This window comes from Juglans microcarpa x Juglans regia, chromosome 1D (genome assembly GCF_004785595.1).
Source record: "Juglans microcarpa x Juglans regia isolate MS1-56 chromosome 1D, Jm3101_v1.0, whole genome shotgun sequence".
Taxonomy (NCBI): Eukaryota; Viridiplantae; Streptophyta; class Magnoliopsida; order Fagales; family Juglandaceae; genus Juglans; species Juglans microcarpa x Juglans regia.
Genome location: NC_054594.1, coordinates 33,420,987 through 33,439,280, shown reverse-complemented (window position 1 = coordinate 33,439,280; position 18,294 = coordinate 33,420,987). Strand labels below are relative to the sequence as shown.

The 18,294-nt window shown below is 34.6% G+C and overlaps 2 protein-coding genes across 6 annotated transcripts; one reads left to right on the top strand and one right to left on the bottom strand.

The window, feature by feature from the left end:
- Positions 1-4,626: 4,626 nt before the first annotated feature.
- LOC121242378 (histidine-containing phosphotransfer protein 1-like) lies at positions 4,627-6,264 on the top strand. Of its 2 annotated transcripts, XM_041140256.1 has the most exons (7): positions 4,627-4,707; positions 4,910-4,988; positions 5,160-5,290; positions 5,451-5,519; positions 5,626-5,697; positions 5,824-5,896; positions 6,048-6,264. In XM_041140256.1, the coding sequence occupies exons 2-7, from the start codon at positions 4,929-4,931 to the stop codon at positions 6,096-6,098; spliced, it is 456 nt and encodes a 151-aa protein (XP_040996190.1). In that variant the 5' UTR covers positions 4,627-4,707; positions 4,910-4,928; the 3' UTR covers positions 6,099-6,264. The 2 variants fall into 2 exon arrangements, with proteins under 2 accessions (XP_040996190.1, XP_040996184.1); XM_041140250.1 differs by lacking the exon at positions 4,627-4,707 and having other exon boundaries at positions 4,814-4,988.
- Positions 6,265-9,151: 2,887 nt separating this feature from the next.
- LOC121241621 lies at positions 9,152-18,033 on the bottom strand. 4 transcript variants are annotated; one of them, XM_041139465.1, is made up of 13 exons: positions 17,773-18,031; positions 17,415-17,643; positions 16,826-17,005; positions 16,577-16,687; positions 15,623-15,961; positions 15,373-15,549; positions 14,934-15,218; positions 14,536-14,658; positions 11,779-11,976; positions 11,301-11,554; positions 10,660-10,864; positions 10,065-10,370; positions 9,152-9,714 (listed from the first exon to the last, which is right to left on the bottom strand). In XM_041139465.1, exons 2-13 carry the CDS (start codon positions 17,592-17,594, stop codon positions 9,424-9,426), a joined length of 2,649 nt encoding a protein of 882 aa, XP_040995399.1. In that variant the 5' UTR covers positions 17,595-17,643; positions 17,773-18,031; the 3' UTR covers positions 9,152-9,423. The 4 variants fall into 4 exon arrangements, with proteins under 4 accessions (XP_040995399.1, XP_040995408.1, XP_040995415.1 ...); XM_041139474.1 differs by having other exon boundaries at positions 17,415-17,598; positions 17,773-18,030; XM_041139481.1 differs by lacking the exon at positions 17,773-18,031 and having other exon boundaries at positions 16,826-17,001; positions 17,415-17,547.
- Positions 18,034-18,294: the final 261 nt, after the last annotated feature.

The window sequence follows — 18,294 nt, the reverse complement described above, 5'->3', positions numbered from 1 at the left end:
GATCACTGAATCCCCAACAGCAACTGAAAATTTCTGAATCTAAACGATCTAGCGGCCAGCAGTCCAAAAGCACTCTGTGAAGTAAATCTCTTTATTTATTTAATTTATTGATGAAACTTAATATTTGGAATTCAAAGGGAACCAATTACCTCTGTAAAGGTGGAGCTAGCAAGGGTGCAACTGATTAATATCTACACATAAAATAAGAACTGAAACTTACAAAAATAAGAAGATAACTTTCCGTCCAACATTATTAATTACACCTCATATAGACAACCTAAAACTGATAAAGTTAATAAAAGGATGTGGATTCTTCCTGTCACGATTATGGTATCAAAGACAGAACACAACAGCCTATTAGTCCAACACATATATATAGGTCTTAGAAAATCTCGTGTCTTTTGTTTTGACCTAACTATGCTTTTTTTTTTTAATGGTAACAAGAAAAGCAAGGAGGAGGAGATTCGCGGTTGATATTATATACTTGAAAAACCCCTGATGATAGTTCTAAGGACTCTAAACCGACTTGCAAGGTGCTCACTAAGTCTTCGTTTGGATTCATAATTACTCTCAATTCATCATTACAATTTTTTCAAATTTCAACACAAAATATAATAAACAATTTAATTTTTTCAAATTTCAAAATAATAATAATATCAAAAAATAATATTCTAACAATATTTTATCATCTCAACTTAACTCAGCTCAACTCACTTCAACATCCAAACGCAACCTTAAGTAAAATGGGATTGATGCGAGAGAATTTTTGACGCACTTTAGAGACATGAGATCAAGTAATTATATATAGCTTGACTCGGCCAAGTTTTTTTTTTAATTAAGAAATTATATTTGTAGTTATAGAATGCTCAAATACTACATACTCTTTTTTTAAAAAAGTGAATAAATATGGAATTTGCATGTAAAAATTATTATTTTAATGGTGGGGCCTATTCTTTTTAAAAAAGAATACACGACGCTTGCACAATCTATAATTACATCTAACATTACTCTTTTTTATTATTATTGTTAGTGTTGGGTGTTCGGGAAAGTCCTGACTAATTGGTTTGGAGTGTACATATCATCAGCAAAAAGTACGCTTCCATGGCCTTAAGAGTATGATTAATGCAGATTTTTAATTAAAAGTGTCTTGCTAGGTACAAACAGTTTGGTGCACCAAACCGCGTACCAATGACTTTTTTTTTGTAAAATATATTTTAAAAAGAAGAAAAATTTTGAAAGAAAAAGGTTATATGTTTCACAAAAATTATTTTTGTCTTTAATTTACACCGTTTCATTAAATAGATGCTTTACATATCAATATTGATGCATAATTTGGTGCGCGAACTCGCTTGCAAGAAAACTTTTTCTTTTTAAAATCAGAGTCTGATTAATACAACTCAGTACTCTAGGATCACTACATCTTCTTTTAGTTGCCCGACTCATCTTCCCAACTGCATATATCATATCCATATAAATATATATATTAGACCAATGAACATTGCAACAAAAATCATTTCTTGCAGCCAAAAAAAAAAAAAAAATCATTGCAAAAAATTCATTTTTTGTTGCAAAAAAGTAATTGCAACGATAACTTTTCATTGCCCTACTCTCGTAAATGTCGCCATGGGAAAAGTATATCCCAACGATGGTTTTTTCATTGCAAATTGATTTATCATCATTACAAATAGAATTCACAATAATATATGAATCGTTGCAAATATGACTTATTTGCAACAAAATATACATTCGTTGCAAATAGGGTTGATTTGTAACAAAATGTACATTCGTTGCAAAAGAGTATGTTTATTTGCAATGAAATGCACATTCCTTGCAAATATCTATTTGCAACGAAAGTATTTTGTTGCAAATAATTTTTTGCAACAAAAAAAAAAAAGGCTATTTCAGCGAATATATCTCGTTGCAAACAGTCTTACATGAAAAAAAAAAAAAAAAATACAATATCACACAGTAGGCTGAATTCAGAGGAAGAGATAAAAAGGTTGAGTTGAGAGAGAGAGAGAGAGAGAGCTGTGTTGGGCAGGGGGTTCTACGCACTAGGGGGAAGAATGAGAGGAAGAGGGACGACACGAAAAGTAAGAGAAAGAAGAGGAAAAGAATGAGAAATGGGTATTAGGGTTTGACATCCCAGGGCCAAAATGACATTGTTTTATTAATGGGTTTTTTTTTTTTTCGTAAGGCTGGGTAGTGACCATTAGTCAGAGTGCACCGAACATATTTTCGTTAGGAATAACTTGTTTAACTCGTCGCAAATACATTTCTTTTGCAAGGAGGAAAAAACCGTTGCAAATACTTATAATTAATAGCGAAATAAATATTACAATTAGAAATTTAGTATTTTTTGTTTCATTTTTGCGATGGAAGTATGACATTGCAAATTTGTGACAAATTTTTGCAACGAGGTTACTTTCATTGGTAATCATATATATATATACATATATATATATATAATATAAGTTTTCCATTTGCAACTAATTATAAATAACTATCGTTGGTGATAATTTGTTATTTTTTATATTTATTTGTTATTTGCAACGGATTGTAAATCGTTGCTAATTGAGGAAATGTTTTTTTGCAACGAACATATATAGTTGGTAATATATATTTGTTATTTGCAACGGATTGTTGTATGTATTATTTGTAACGAATTGCAAATCGTTGCAAATTGAGGAAATATTTTTTTCAATGAAAAAATGACTCGTTGGTAATATATATTTGTTATTTGCAACGGATTGCAAATTGTTGCTTATTGAGAAATTAGTTTTTTCAACAAAAAAGGACTCCTTGCTAATATATTTTCTTTTTGCAATGCATATATATGTTGCTATAATACTCAAAATCTCACACTATATTTATTTTAATTTTCTTTTCTTTTTCTCATAATAAGTATATGATGTATAGATGATGATTTGAATAACTTAATTAATTTAATAGGAATAAAAAATAATTATATAAAATGTATGATGTAAGATGATGAATAACATTTCTCGTAAAACAAATCATCCCCTCATACAGCCCGCTGGGGCAAGAAAATGATCTGCGTGGTGCATGAAAACTTAATCGATCAAAGAGTGAAGAGAAGTTTACCGCTGGCTTGTTTTGACAGGGGCTGTTGACTTCGTAATTGCATGAGTTGTTGCTTAGTTTGTTACGGTGATGCATGATAGAGAATAAAGAGAGAGTTATAAAATAGTTAATTCATCTCACTTTTTTATTAAAAGAAAAAAAAATGGAGGATCTCGATTATTTCTTGTATATGTTGAGTGATGTCAAGATTATTATACATTTTTATCACAATTTGTAAAATTGACGTCATTTTTAAGTGAATAAAACAAGAGGAGAATTCAAGATTATTTTTAATGATATGAACAAAACTGCACCGTTTGAATGGGTGGCCACGGGCCCCATCCCCTATGGGCGGGTGCCCCCATTAGGACGTCGGGGGCTGATTGGTCTCCAAGGTTGTCTGCCCAATGCCCACGACATTGCAGTTAGGTCAGAGAGAGCTTCTAAAGAGAGAGATATATACCTAGGGTTGGGGGCCGGCAAGGCAACGAGAGTCAGAGTGAGAGAAATACTACAACAGACGGCGACTAGACGGGATTGGGGCGCGACAACAATCGTGGGGCAAAACATTGGAAGAGAGAGAGGGTGAGAGTTTTTAAAACAAAACATAAGGTAAAATGATGTCGTTTTATTAATTATATATATATTGGACCGAGCGGACTTGAAAATCTCGGGCAAGCTTGTGCCCAACTCGGGCCCCTTCCCTCGACACTAAAAGTTGTACGGGTGTTTGCCCGCTTGCAAGTCGATCATGTGCGGGCAGGTGGTCCCAATAGCCCCAGGTGGGGCCCAAATTGGGAGGCGTGCGGAGCGTGGGCGTTTAGATTTGGATTTTGAAATTTATGGCATAATTCCAAAAGAAATCTCATCCGAATCTAAATTTTAATATATAATCTAAACAGAGGATTCGGACTTTAAATATTGAAATCCGGTAATTCAAATGCGTATATTTTTCATTTTTATTTTGAAGTATTTATCATTAAGGATGGTAGAAGGGCTGGATTCTTACCCTTCAAATCTTTTCAAAACATGATCCTTTGATGATATAAGAGAATTATTGAAATGTTTTCCAAAAACATGGCTAGTTTTAAATGAATACAGAAGGTAAACTAGAGGTCATAAGTTAGCTAAACATATCCAATTTGTTGAGGACATTAAATTTTCATAGAAAATCATTAGGTATTATTGAATATCAGATAAGTAGTCCTCTCTTTCTATCGCAAAATATAATAATTATATTATTTAAGACAGCGGGATCCTCAAACTCGGCGGCAGGAGGCCCATCTTTTTACTTGACGAGTTTGTGTCGCATGAAAATTAACTCATAAATATTAATTTTGAATGATAAAACATCATAATGAAGTAAAGTAAGATGACGGTATTATTAACTACTTAATAATGAAACAAATACATGTAATACTCTATAATATGCCAATATTTAATTTGAAACTTTTTTTTTTCATTTACAAGAAATAAGGGAAGGGTGAAAATACTTTTCATGTCCGTGGCTTGATAAATACATGCACATGAACGATGCAAGGGAAGAGAGCAAACGTCAGGGGGCTGTGATTCTGGGAGAAAGCACTGAAAAGCAGAGCAAAAATACAAAGAGGGATAAAAAGGGTGGGTTAGACTGTGCCAGTGCCTGCGATTAGACACGTACCCAAACTTTGGATTCTGTTCTGAGCACTAAATTCCTTAGCTCCCTTTCAAGCATTTAATTTCATTTACTCTTTGATTGTGTAATAACTCCTCAAGATCTTCTAAGCTTAAGAGCCACATTATATATTGGGTCACAGAGTGTTGTGTGTGTTTGTCTGTGTAGAGAGGAGTAAGGCAGAGGCATGGAGGTGGGTCAGCTGCAGAGACGGTTGGTGGACTACACAAAGTCCTTGCTTACGGAGGTAAACCGCAGAAAAATCGTAAATTTATGAGCTAATCTTTATGGGTGTGTGTTTTATGTTTTGTTTTGTTGCTCTGGTCCACCTGATCTGTTGGTCTATATTTGCTTTCTTGTTTTTTTCCTTCCCTCTACGCGTTAGTTCTGATTATGTGGGTTTTATTTGTGGGATAAGGGGATCCTGGATGATCAGTTTTCACAGCTTCAGAAACTTCAAGACGAGAGCAACCCAGGTTTCCTTGTTGAAGTTGTCTCTCTTTTCTTTGAAGATTCTGAGAAGCTTCTTAATGATATCACCAGAGCTTTGTGAGGATCCAACTTCTCTTTCATAGTCCTTTTGAATTTCTTCTTCTTCTTCTTTTTTTTTTCTTCTGGGATTTCTTGTTTTGGATTCCTCGCGTTTGGTAGGAAAGTTTATTTCTTTGTTCTTGGGTTTTTTCCTTTATAATTATTTTTCTATGTTCAGAGATCAGCAGGGTGTAGATTTCAAAACGGTTGATGCATATGTTCACCAATTGAAGGGAAGCAGTGCCAGGTACACAAATTTATATGAAACTACGAAATGTACAATATTATCAGACTAGTAGATTATATATTAGTCGTCCTTTGTTTAATTAACAAATTTGTTTGCTGCTCATCAGCGTGGGTGCACTGAAACTCAAAAATGCCTGCGTTGCTTTCCGCAGCTTCTGTGAGGAACAGAGCATGGAAGGGTAGGTTATCATGCTACTCAATGTCACATAAACATATCTTTCTTTTTTCTCCCTTTATCATCAATGAAATCTGAAATTTGGAAGATGAAGATGTTTTTGTAACAAAGAGGATGTTGGGTTTTTCAGGTGCCTGAGATCTCTGCAAGAAGTAAAGCAAGAGTACTACAATGTGAAGAACAAGGTTGAGACCCTATTCAAGGTAAGAAGAGTAGACTTTGCTTTAAGATTATCGATTGTTGTAAACTATTATTAGTATTACTGTTTTTTTTTTTTTTGGTACGAATATCTATTGTCTGTCATATACTTAATACTTTTGGTCTGCAAAACTAAAAAGATTTTGATGATTGCAGATGGAGAAACAAATTGTAGCCGCTGGTGGGTCAGTTCCGAAGACAGAATAGAGTTTCTGAGGTTACCAAATTGGTGGAAGAGCTTGTCTAATCTGGAAGTTTGTTGTAGGGAAGCTTTTTATGTCAGTTCATGTGAACAATAATACTTGTTACTTTATGGTTCTATTTAACTAATAATAAGCCTGTGCTTGTATGAATGAAAAGAGAGCTTTCCATCTAACTGTTACTATTCATTGTGAGAGTGGGAGATGAATTTGGTGGTTCTCTTTAATTTGGTAGTTTACTATAACTATTCACAAATTTCAACTCGAAAATCTTATTACTATTTACAAACCATTTCATTTCATCTTTGAATTCAAACGGCAGCCGTTCTCCGTGTTGTTTGTCTATGACCAGGTTTAGCCCTAGTTTTTTTTTTTTTTTTGGTTGATCCAGTGCAGTCCTTAGTTGGCATAAAAAGAGAATGATGGAAACCAATGGGTAGTAATGATGAATTCAAATCCACAACCAGATACGTTTTTAAAATTATAGGGACACAGGAAGATGAGTCCATTTGCGAAGATACGAGTCTTTAAAGTCAATCGTGATATCGTTGCTGTCGCTCTCTATGGCTACAGACTCTGGACTGAAACGTGGAAATTAGTGGCAGAATATGATACTCTATTTTTTCCATTCGTGGCTTGTTTGAGAATAGGCATAAGCAAAAGTCAGGACGCCTTCCAATCATCTCATCATCTTGCCCTGTTTCGTTTTTTGAACTCTCTCTCTCTCTCTCTCTCTCTCTCTCTCTCTCTCCTCGGTGATAGGCAGAGATGCAAATCATTCTCGTATGGTGATGGCGAAGCAAGTACGAAATGGAAAACTTTTTTGAAAACACAACAGGGAACGATATTAAAGTAGGTTTAAAAACCAGAAAATGCATAGGAATAAGAGAAAACAGAGATACGAAGAAATGCTAGAAATTAAGAACAGATATATCTGGTTCCGGAGAATGGAATAAAAGCTAGGTACATGGTAATGCTCGAAGCAACCAAAAAGCTTCACAAATCCCTGGGAAAACATCAACCAATTCTTCAAACTGTTGATCGTTAAATGCAGGCTAGAAAATTGGACAGCGGGGAGCAAAATCCTCATTCCTATGCACAGGCATATTGTTTGTGTTGTGAAATCATTAACAGAAAAGTAAAAACAAACAAACAATTGATATTCAAACCATCTCACTTCATTTCACATTATTTGTAAGGAAATAGTCTTTACATATCTAAACGGCTAAAATAAAACTATCTCATCTTATTTCACATAATTCCACTACTATGTATAAAGTGAATATCGCATGGGTTCTAACATCCCAGTAATATTTTCTACCCGAAAAAGAAAAAACAAAAGAATAAAGCTAGTATGCCGCCCAAACTTAACCGCTGGGATTGACTGCATATTCTTTTACTTAATGATTAAAAAAATGATTATTAGTGAGTTTGTATAATTTTTTTTCTTAATTGTTAAGGATGCAAAAAAAAAAAAAAAAAAAAAAAAAAAAAAAAAAAAAAAAAAACAACTTAAAATTGGAATTTCATAAACTTTGTTCACATATTGGGTAATTGAATAAAATTGGAATAAGCTAACATTAAGAAGTTCAACATCTAATATTCCAAATCATAATGGTAATACTGTTTATGCATGGGCTTGGACATGTATATAATTTTTTCCAATATAAACAACTGATAAATTTTCGCGGCTTTAATGCAAAGATAATGCTCGAATTTTTTTTTTGGACCCACCCAAAACTTATAATATTTCAAAGAAATAATGGGTTTGGGAAAAAATAAGGTACGAAATTTTCTATTATGTAATTGATAATTAGAATGATATATATTATAATAAAAATTTAGATTTTTGGGAATTTTTTAATAATCTAAATTTTGGAAAATATAATTGTATTAATTTTGTGATTTTAATATTTTTATGAGTATGTAATTTATTAATTGCTATTAGTTAATATAAAATATATCTATAAATAATCTTCAATTATTACAAACACTATGTAATAAGTTGGTGGGATCCACTCCTATAAAATCCCAAAAAATTAAAACCATCTCATTTCACTTCTACATCCAAATACAAACTTTTAAAAACTAACTCATTTTATTTATGGTCCGGCAACGTGCCTACGTTTATGGAGATACAAATGATTTTATTATATTGATGAATGACAAAATAAACTTTGGGTCGGAATTACAATGCTTACAACGACCATATTATTCATAATAAACATATATATAGGGTTGTATAGCGGAAACGTTAGGACTCATCTAGCTACAGCAAGAATATCTTAGAATATTCATGAATAGTAGTAAAATAGTTTGTAAATGTTAATGAAATAGTTTGCGTTAAAATTTTTATTGGGTTTTAGGAAATGAGAGAGAAAAAATTGAATAAAAATATTATAAAGTTAAAAAACTATTTGAATATTATTTTTTAATATTATTTTTATTCTGAATTTGAAAAAGTTATACTTTTTTTATGTTTTATTTATAAGTTTGGAAAAATTGTAATGATTAAGTAATGATTAAATGAAAAGTTAAAGATTTGGAGTTGAAAAGTTTTTTGTGTTTGAATGATATTTAGGAATAAAATATTTGAGAATACCTTATAACAATTATATTCCGAAATGGACCCTTAATTTCACAATTTTTGGATTATTTGCTCGAACTAGCCTCAAGTAAACTCTTTGTCTGAAATTCGCTCGAACGAGTGTCGAGCGAACTCTTTGTCTGAGGTTCACTCGAGCAACCTGTCACATGAATGTCGAGCAAACTTTATATCCAGTGTTTCTCTAGTCACAAATTGGGTCAAAAAGTCTCTCCGGCCCGGCCCAAGTCTGCACTTAATGGCCCAAGTTTGATTGAAACTCCACTGAAAAAATCCGTAACGAATCTTCGTTGGAACTAGGCTTCACAAATCCAACGGTTTGTTTTTGTTTGCATTATTTTCTACTCAAATGATAGAAGAGAAGGTGGTCATTGTGAGATTTATTGCTGATTATTTGTTCATTTACAAATTTTGGGGATGGATAATAAACTATAGAAACTATAGACAATGAACAATTAATTTGCTTCAACAAGGATTAAGAAAAAGAACAACCCTGTGAATGTTGCTTTCACGGAACTGACTACAAAGCATAATGACCAGTTCCTACATGAAACGTGATATTGTAAAAATTTCTGTGAAGAATATCAGCAATACAAATGGAAATGCTGTTTATTTTATATTATTTTTTCGTGTAGGTGAAACTGCGATGCAGCTGTATATCAAGAAGACGAAAAAAAATTCCTGTTGTCAAAGAATAATTAACCCATTGCCTTGAAGAAAACTCAGGTTATGTTGATGGTGTACTCCACATTCTTCTCTGGTCATCAAAACTTCCTATCACAGCAGACTGCTTCGAATTTCCAAGCTGATTTGCAAATAGATGGTAATACGCTGTGTGGTTAACTTTTTTCAATACTTTAACCAATTTTCCTTGTTTTTTATCAATCACGGTCTGTCCATCTTTGGATTCAACACCTTCAGCAAAGACTTTGATGGGCTTCACTCGCGAAGTTGGCTCCAAAGTGGAATGATCACCAGCCAGGGCTACTGCACCAAGGATTTCCCCGAAGAATGTATTCTGCACCAGAATAGCATTCATTATCAGCAGCTAAAGCAATGGAAACGAAATCATCCTATTCATACAATATTTTAAATCCTTTGCAGGAAGTTCAAAATTGAAGAAACCAAAAGACTCTCATCAAAATCACCTAGAGGACATGCTGCAGATCCCTGCACGCGGGGGGGGGGGGGGGGGGGGGGGGGGGGGGGGGGGGGGGGGGGGGGGGGGGGGGGGGGGGGTGCAGAACTATACCATGTGGAACATTCATTGTACATGCATGCATGAGAATGCCATTATGTTCACAGCATATACTAACTTTACTGTGAAACCTTGTAAAACTAATTAAGTTCTTAGATTCATGACTTTACCATATGTTGATATCTAATGTCGATTTGTTGCAAGCGGTATAGCCTTGTCAGCAAACGGCGGGCGAACTTAGCTTCATCTGTCCTTTTTATGTCCTGGAACTTTTCTAAGAGCCTTGGAAATGAAGCAACTCTACGCTGGATGCCAAGTGGAATGAGCGTGATATTGAGTTCCGAATCAAAGACCGTCTTTGCAGCCACAGGGTCAAGAAACATATTGAATTCTGCATATTCATTGGAAGGAACACTAAAGACATTTCCTTTGTTCGTGTGACCATGGTCGATGTGTCCTCCAACTATATAAACATCCTGTGCAGTGAGATTTATAATCATTTGATGCCAATATCATATGCACATTATCGAATTTTTCAAATTTATAACATAATAAACAAAGCAAGTTTGGGTTTATTATCAAGTTCAGCAGTACAGCACTTGCATAATTTGGTCAGAACAGCATGCTTGATCTGGAGATCTAAATCATGTTTTGGTAAAGACTTTGGGTGGAAACTGGAGTGTAACTCCTTTTTCCCACCCAATTTACATAAGAGGTTAACGATTAAATACCCAATAACCAAAAAAAAAAAAAATCCTCACTTACCTGAATAAGAGAGGTGGTAGTTTTCTCTGATAAAATAATTTTGGCAAGATTAGTCAGGGGTCCATTGGTCAGTATGGTGACTTTAGATCCTTGGTCAAGTGATTTCACTACAGACTTCCAAACTTCCAATGCTAGTGGCTGTCTACGCTCAGGGTGATCAGTGTCCCGAGGAGCTCCATATTTCACAGAATTCTCAGCTGTATACCTGTTACAGAATTCGAGATTTCAGTCCCAGACTAATCAATTTTCTCTAGTCTCATCTTCTTCGGCTAATAAAGTACATCAATGTTAAGTCTTTGCACATTGTCAATTATAAAGATGATAGAGTCTGTTATTCATTTATGTGGAATATCTCCATGCTGCACAAAAATATAAGATGCTTAATATGATGAAGAATGTAACTGCACGAGGGTGTATAAGATTGGGCAGCCCAAGAGATCATTATTCAATCGGTTTGTCTTCCTCCTTGAAATAAAAGCAGACAATTTAATTGACATTCAGTTTTTTTTTTTTTTTTTTTTGGAGCAAAAAGATAGCATTTAGCATTCCAGTACTTGAGAATCTGTGTATCAAATGAATACACCACAAACAAAACATAGCCCTTTTACATACTGATTTGTAGGAAGTTCTCAATTTAGTACCTTCTAGGGCTTCGTGGCAAAGTACGAGCAAGACCATAGAGAGTGTCAGAGTCAAGAAATCCACCACTGCCATGTGGGATGGCCTTAATGTATTTGCAATCTCCAACAGCTGAAAAGCTCGGATCAGACTGATTCATTGCAAATAAGTCTCCAAGACCAACTTGAATATCATCACGCCCCATCATATGAAGTAAATCATAAATGACATCTATTGTAGCAGCATTAGCCCAACCAGTTGGGCTTACAATTATAGCCTGGATGAAAGAAGAAAGACAATGCACATTAAAATTACTGTTTGTCGATATAGTTGAAAATTTGCCACAAAACTAGTTTCCATTTCTACTTGGATCGAAGATATGTTGCATTTTGTGCAATGTGTTTTGAATGATTCATGGTATAGAAAGTAAACTGTACTGAGTTCTCAAGTTACAAATCGTTGGAATGGTGTGACAACCAAAAGCTAAAAAGATAACTTTACCTTGAGGTTGATCACTTCCACAGGTACTTTTAGGAGGTAAAACAGAGCTAGAAAATCTCCTGCACTCATATCCATGTCAAAAACAACAGGTTTGCCAAGTGTTTTAGATCCAAAATCTGGTTTGTAAAGTACTTCTTTGTAGTAGGGAAATTGAGACCTAAAACTAAATCTCCCAGTATGTTGAGGTCGGTTTAGACTCTGCAAGAAAGAATACATTCCATTATAAGGATGAACGACAACCACAACAAAAGCATGGAAGTATTCCAGGTAGACATCAATTATACAAGAAACTGTGTTTTGCGTGTGTGCAAGCATTTTCTAGTGTAAACCAATAAATCAGTGTTCAATGACAGATATTTAAAAAAATATGGAGACAAGAGGCATATAGATAATGTAACACTGGGGCTCAGTACCAAGCTCACTTTCTAAAAATTTTTGGATTTATACGTATGAAAAGTTCATTTAAGATTAACGAGTAATTTTTGAAATAGACTACGGGCTCAAATTTTATTTTGGCCGATATTGAATTTTTATTTGGCTTGTTAATTAAGTTAAAATTATTAAATATTTTTGAATTAGGTGGAATCTTTTTCTAGGCCAAGAAATTTGTGGGACAAATTGAATTATTTTAAATGTTGAATCGAGGCCCAAAACTCAAGGAAAAAGCCCAAACCTTGCTCGCCCAAAACCCAAGCCCGTGAGAACCAACATCAGTCTCCACGCATGCACGTCTCCATCCCTCTAGGGTTCATGACATCAGTGCATGTATAAATACTCACGTAATCGGCACTTCATGCAAACCTTAATTTTCTTTTCTTTTCCAACCTAGGGTTGTCGCGACCTTGAGTTCTTCAGTGAAACTCCTCCACAACTACCCTTTTTTTTTCCACCCCTTGTGGCCATCACCTCCCCACGCGAAGGTCTGCCCAACCCCACGCCGCAGCCAAAGTCCACGTCCAGGAAGCAACTTTAGTCATGGTAACAACAAGTAACCACCTTCCCTCCGCCTCGATCACACGGAACAGTAGCAAGTTGTTGCATCGCGAGAAGAGCCTCATTGCCATAGCCTTGTGTTTTCAGTGAAAATTCTCCTCCACGTAGTTGCCGCCAGCCACTACCCAGACTTCACCACCACGATCCCGACGTGAGCTATTTTGTAGAATAACCTTAGTTGTAGTGTTATTTACAAAGAAATGCCATCAAGCCCTATTGTCAAGTGATTTCGTAAGGCAACTGAAGAACCCTTTTCAAAATTATTTTTTTTTACATTATTACTATTTTAGTCAAACATTGGCAGAATACTTATTGAATTAGGATGGGCTTGACTTTTAATATTCGGATAGATATTTCAATTTGGACTTATTTTTTAAAATAGACTTGTGATTGAGTTGGAATTTTTTTAGGTGAATATTAAGTGGATATCGATGATTTTGGGAAGTGATGATATTTTAGAGTTATGAGCATTTTTAGATTTTTAAGAAAATGGGTTATTTTAGTATTTTAGGCTTAGATATCAAAATTTGTGGTTTATTAGAGATTTAAGTAAGTTATGTGTCTATTTTATAGGTAATGATTAATTTTCATTGGTACTGTTGTGAGAAAATTCAGAGAAGTAAAAAAAAAAAAAAATCCAGCTAAGTGGAATTTCTATGCTAGACTTTGCATAAAACGATTGGATTGATGTTGATTTTATGAAAAATATGCATATTTTGTTATGAAAAGAAAAACTTGAAAACAACTTCGATCATTTTATTTGTATTCACATGAAATTCCGTTTAAGAAGAGAAAGTATTTTCTGTCATGACTGGTGTAGACATGAGTTATTTTTGGCATTCTGTTTATGAACTGTGCAAAAAGAGCGAATATGAAAATTTGTGCATAATTATATGAAGGTGATCTGAATTTATTCTATACTTTGACATGATATGATGTGATTTCTAAAAATCTCTGGCATGACATTCTGTTTCTATTTTGTTCTGTTCGGGTTAGTATCAAATTTTTTGTTTATGGTGTACCCACTTTGGAAACAAAGTGGTTTTCTGGATGGTCTTTCTTGTGTGCACACTCAGGACTTCAAGAATAATAAAAGGGAGATTTCACATTCTATTTCTGCTCAATTGGCTGCCAGGGTTTACACAACCCTACCATGAGGGTTAAACATGAAATTATGTTCTAATGTGATGCTTCAATTATGCTATACTAAAAGAATTTTGAATAAGAATATTTTTGAATTTTAGCTTTGATATTTTTGATAACATGTCCTGATTCTATATTTTGAAAATATAAATGTTTTGTTTTGCATTCTGAATTTTGTAAATGCTCATGTTTACATACTAGTATATGTTATCTGCTTACTAAGTTGTTAATAATACACCCCTTATCTCCATAATATTTTTTAGATAATTTTAATGGTTCAGTTAGAAATCAAAAGTATGAAGTGTTAGAAATATTTGATGATCATAGAGGAATAAGTACCAAATGGTACAAGTATTTATTGGAGAGTCCTATTTAGTGGATTTATTATTTTATGTTATATAGGTATTTTGAGTCATGGATATTTCCGACTCTTTGTGGAGATTTTAATTTATTTTATTGAGGTATTTCTTTGGTGTCCATGTGAAGGAACATGGATATTTGTGTTGAATAAATAAGTTAATATTTTATAGAATTTTTGGAGTATATATAATTATGTTATTGAAGATGATTTTAGATAACAGAAACTAACTCTCCGGGACAGGGCGTTATAGAAAAACTTACACACAAGAAGCTCTTATAAAATTCTCTGTCTAGTAAACTGTTTGTCTCCTGGCTAGGTTTGGCTTTCGTAGCAACTAGCACACGTACTGCCTCCGGACCAGTAACTTCTGCTGTATAACCATCCTGATATAGATAGCACATGAACATTCGAACAACACAAAACACAAGTCCAATCAATCTTACAATCTTATTAGTTCTCTACATATGAAGAAAACTACAGTACTTCAGCCCGAGTTTCAGTACTAACATGTATGTGTATGCATCCTCTTAGCAAATAAAGCAGATTTATGAAGGTAAAGAAGGAAATTAAGCTTTGGTGAGTGATATGTGGTGGAAAAAGGACTTTAATTAGTGAAAAAGTTGTCTCTTGAATGTTACAAGATTAAGCAATCTAATACCTGGCATTTTCCCTTCCCATTCTTCACAATGCAGAAAGGATCTCGAAGTCCAGTCTGAACATGACCACTATGTACTCCACCTTTTTTTAAGTTAAACTTGGGAGCTCCGCAATCATCAAAGAATGGATTAGAGCCATCATGCATCCCATAAGGTTTGTTTGAAGTAACTACAGTAATATTCATATACTCCATTTCAGCAAATTCATTTTCCCCATCATGGTTGTGAGAGTTAAGCATGATTGAAGTGGCCACACCAGCTGCTAAGGAGTCCCACATAAAATAGCTCTGCAAATAATCAAATTCATGTATCACACACACACACACACACACACACATATATATATATATATATATATATATATATTAACTTCAACTCCTGAAGGAGATGAAAATTAGAGTAGGTGGGTATGTATTTGAATTCATAATAGGAAGAAATTACCGTATAGAATTGGTTGCCAAACCATGTATCACGACTTATTTTCAATGACTGGAAGCAGTACTGTGCCTCATATGTATTCTGATTCTGCTCAAATGTGTCAAAGAACTTCTCACTAATTGGGATAGTGTCCGTCGCATCCAGTGGAACAAGTGTGATGGGAATGCCAGAGTGAAAAACCTAAAAGAAAAGGAATCATTGTCAAATGCAACCACTTTCTGATATGATGATCTGTCACAAGGAAGTGCATTACCTGGTATGCAGCAAAAGGATCTCCAAACATATTGAACTCTGCATTAGGATTACTTGCATAGGCCGTGTACAAATTACCATGGTCACCACATTGCTGAGGCAAGCAAGATGAGCTGCCAGCATTTTTTGGACAACAACCGGTTGGGTTCTTTGACCTCACACCACCACCCATGACATAAATGTGCTCGATATTTTTCTTTAGATGTGGATTGTTCATTAAGAAAATTGCAAAATTGGTATGTGCTCCTATAAGAAATACAGTTATGGGACCCTCTGATATTTCTTCAATCATAACTTGCTGAGCAGTTGGTTGACCAAGAGGAGTATACTTCCTTCTCCCCTAATTACATCACAAGTTATGTGAGCTAAACGATATGAAAACCAAGAATCAAACCTTATGAACTTGATAATTTTTTAAGCTCAAAGCATCCAGCTGATCTGGCTGACTTTGCATATATAAAATAGTTTTTAACTAATTAAAATGGAATGGCCAACAGCACAGCTCGAATAGACTCCTAAATCCTAACAGAAACAGCTGAAGGAGGACAATGTGTATACAGAATGCATTTCTAGAATAGCAATTTAGAGGATGCACATTAAGAAATACTAAGGCACGTCCTGTACAAACTTCCCCAGCCAAGACCCAAAAAAGAAAAATAATGCCTTGTCTGCAAAATTTTAAGGGTTATCAGCCAACACGCTTCAAATAAATAAACAAGGAAAAGTAAGTTATTAGTAAAGATTGCGAGGACAATCAACTCTACCTGTTATAAAATTCAGAAAATGATGGCCAAGTGTACCTCTTTTTCTATATACCATTCTCAACTTATAGATGCAAGAAGTCCATAAAGAGTATCATTATAAAAGTGCATCAATGTGCTGTAATTCATGGGTATTCAGACCAACTATAAGTACAGATCTCATCCGAGAACAAGATTCTTGTACAGATCCATACCTGCGGGAGGAAAGCTTTTCGGATTCCATAGTTGGCATCAAGATCTAATCGCCCTCTTGAACCTACAGGAATAGCTTGTCTATATCTACAATATCCTACAGTTGAAATCCCCTGATATATTGATAATAATATTAGAACCATACAGATAATAACAAGAGTAACATTATATAAATGGTAAGGTTAAGTTACACATTATGATCTTTCTAGTTAATCATGCATTCACAATGATCACAGAGTACTTTTTCACACCTGTTCAATAATAGGAAGAAACCCTCCAACATTTGGGAGAACTGTACCATCTTCTAGTATCCCACCATCACCTCCTACTCCAACAGCAATGTCATCACGGCCCATCATGTAAAGAATGTCATAGATTTGATTCACAGAATGTCCCGCATCAGTCCATGCATTTGCATTGATAGTGACTGCCTGCATCAAGTTTTACTGATCAGATTCACTATATTTTCTTTAGTCATTTAACTATAGACATCTAATCTCACTGCAGCTATTATTTAAACTCTAAACCATCAAGGCATTTAGATCAATATTACGTTAATAATTCGAACGAGTCATCGCTTATCAACAAGTAAACTATGAGCTGCAACTTCCACCAAAGCCATCTATAACAAGAAAATCCTGCGTCTTCAACTACTGATATACGCAAGATTCTCGTCAATTGTACATGTTGTCATTTTGCTATGAAATCACTTGTATTGCTCTGGTGAAGAATAAACTATTAAAATGCCAAAGTTTTAACATTAAAATCGTTTTGGAGCACCATTTGAAAATAGCAAAAAGTCAGTCAAGTGATGATAGAAAGGACACGTTATTAACTCACCTCCACCTCTAACTCTGACCTGTTTTGCTTCAAGAGGTACAAGAGAGCAAAGATATCATCAGTATCAACATCTGTATCCAAGAGAACTCGTCGCGGGCGACCCTCCAAAGTGTAGAGATTAGCTCCAATAACTCCTGTAATCAATAATACCGCAACCCACAAATTCCTCTGCGGCAACATTCTCCTGGTTTCAATAATCACAGCCCAGATTAATCCTTTTTCCTCCAAACTGCAAGAGTATCAAATGCTGCTCCTCACTCCTCGATCACAAACACAAAGCAAAGAGTAACAAAAAACATACAGCATGATAACACCAAACACGAAAGCATGAAGAAGTAGAAAAGGTGTGGGAACTTACAGGGGTGGTTTGGACAGGGAAATGAAGAGCTAGAAGTTAGTAAGGACTAGTTGAGATGGCGAGGATAAGTACACCGGCAGCACGTGACGGAGGGTAAGAACCGCCGGGTTAGGGGGTGAGAAGACAAAAGCGATGCCCAAGTTTACGTATTCATCACCAGTACCAGAAAGATTCTTTGACTTTTGTCTTTTGAGAGAGCATATATATATATATATAGTAGAGAGAGAGAGATCAGAGAGAGTAATCACTAATCCGTTATATATGATTTGTCTTTCCTTTTTTTTTCTTCTCCTTTATATCACTGTAAATAATATTTTTGTGAACTTTCTCCAGCTTTTATTGATTTGAATGTATTGTAAACAGCAATATATGCGAGAAGGTGATAATTACATGTATACGACTCAAAGAAGTATACACACGAGGTTTTAATTAGCAACCAATCCAGCATGATCAGGTTAAGTAAGACAAGGAAATAAAAGCTATATATATATGCAACGTAATCGTATGATTCCTATTCAAACT

What these genes read in the sequence shown, in the direction of transcription:
- LOC121242378 (XM_041140256.1), top strand. Translation starts at nt 4,929, where the DNA reads ATGGAGGTGGGTCAGCTGCAGAGACGGTTGGTGGACTACACAAAGTCC. An exon ending in CAAAGTCCTTGCTTACGGAG is followed by an intron (nt 4,989 to 5,159) that starts GTAAACCGCAGA and finishes TTGTGGGATAAG; the next exon opens with GGGATCCTGGATGATCAGTT. An exon ending in AATGATATCACCAGAGCTTT is followed by an intron (nt 5,291 to 5,450) that starts GTGAGGATCCAA and finishes TTCTATGTTCAG; the next exon opens with AGATCAGCAGGGTGTAGATT.
- LOC121241621 (XM_041139465.1), bottom strand. Translation starts at nt 17,594, where the DNA reads ATGTTGCCGCAGAGGAATTTGTGGGTTGCGGTATTATTGATTACAGGA. An exon ending in TTCTTCCTATTATTGAACAG is followed by an intron (nt 16,688 to 16,825) that starts GTGTGAAAAAGT and finishes TCAATATATCAG; the next exon opens with GGGATTTCAACTGTAGGATA. An exon ending in TTGGCAACCAATTCTATACG is followed by an intron (nt 15,219 to 15,372) that starts GTAATTTCTTCC and finishes GATTATTTGCAG; the next exon opens with AGCTATTTTATGTGGGACTC.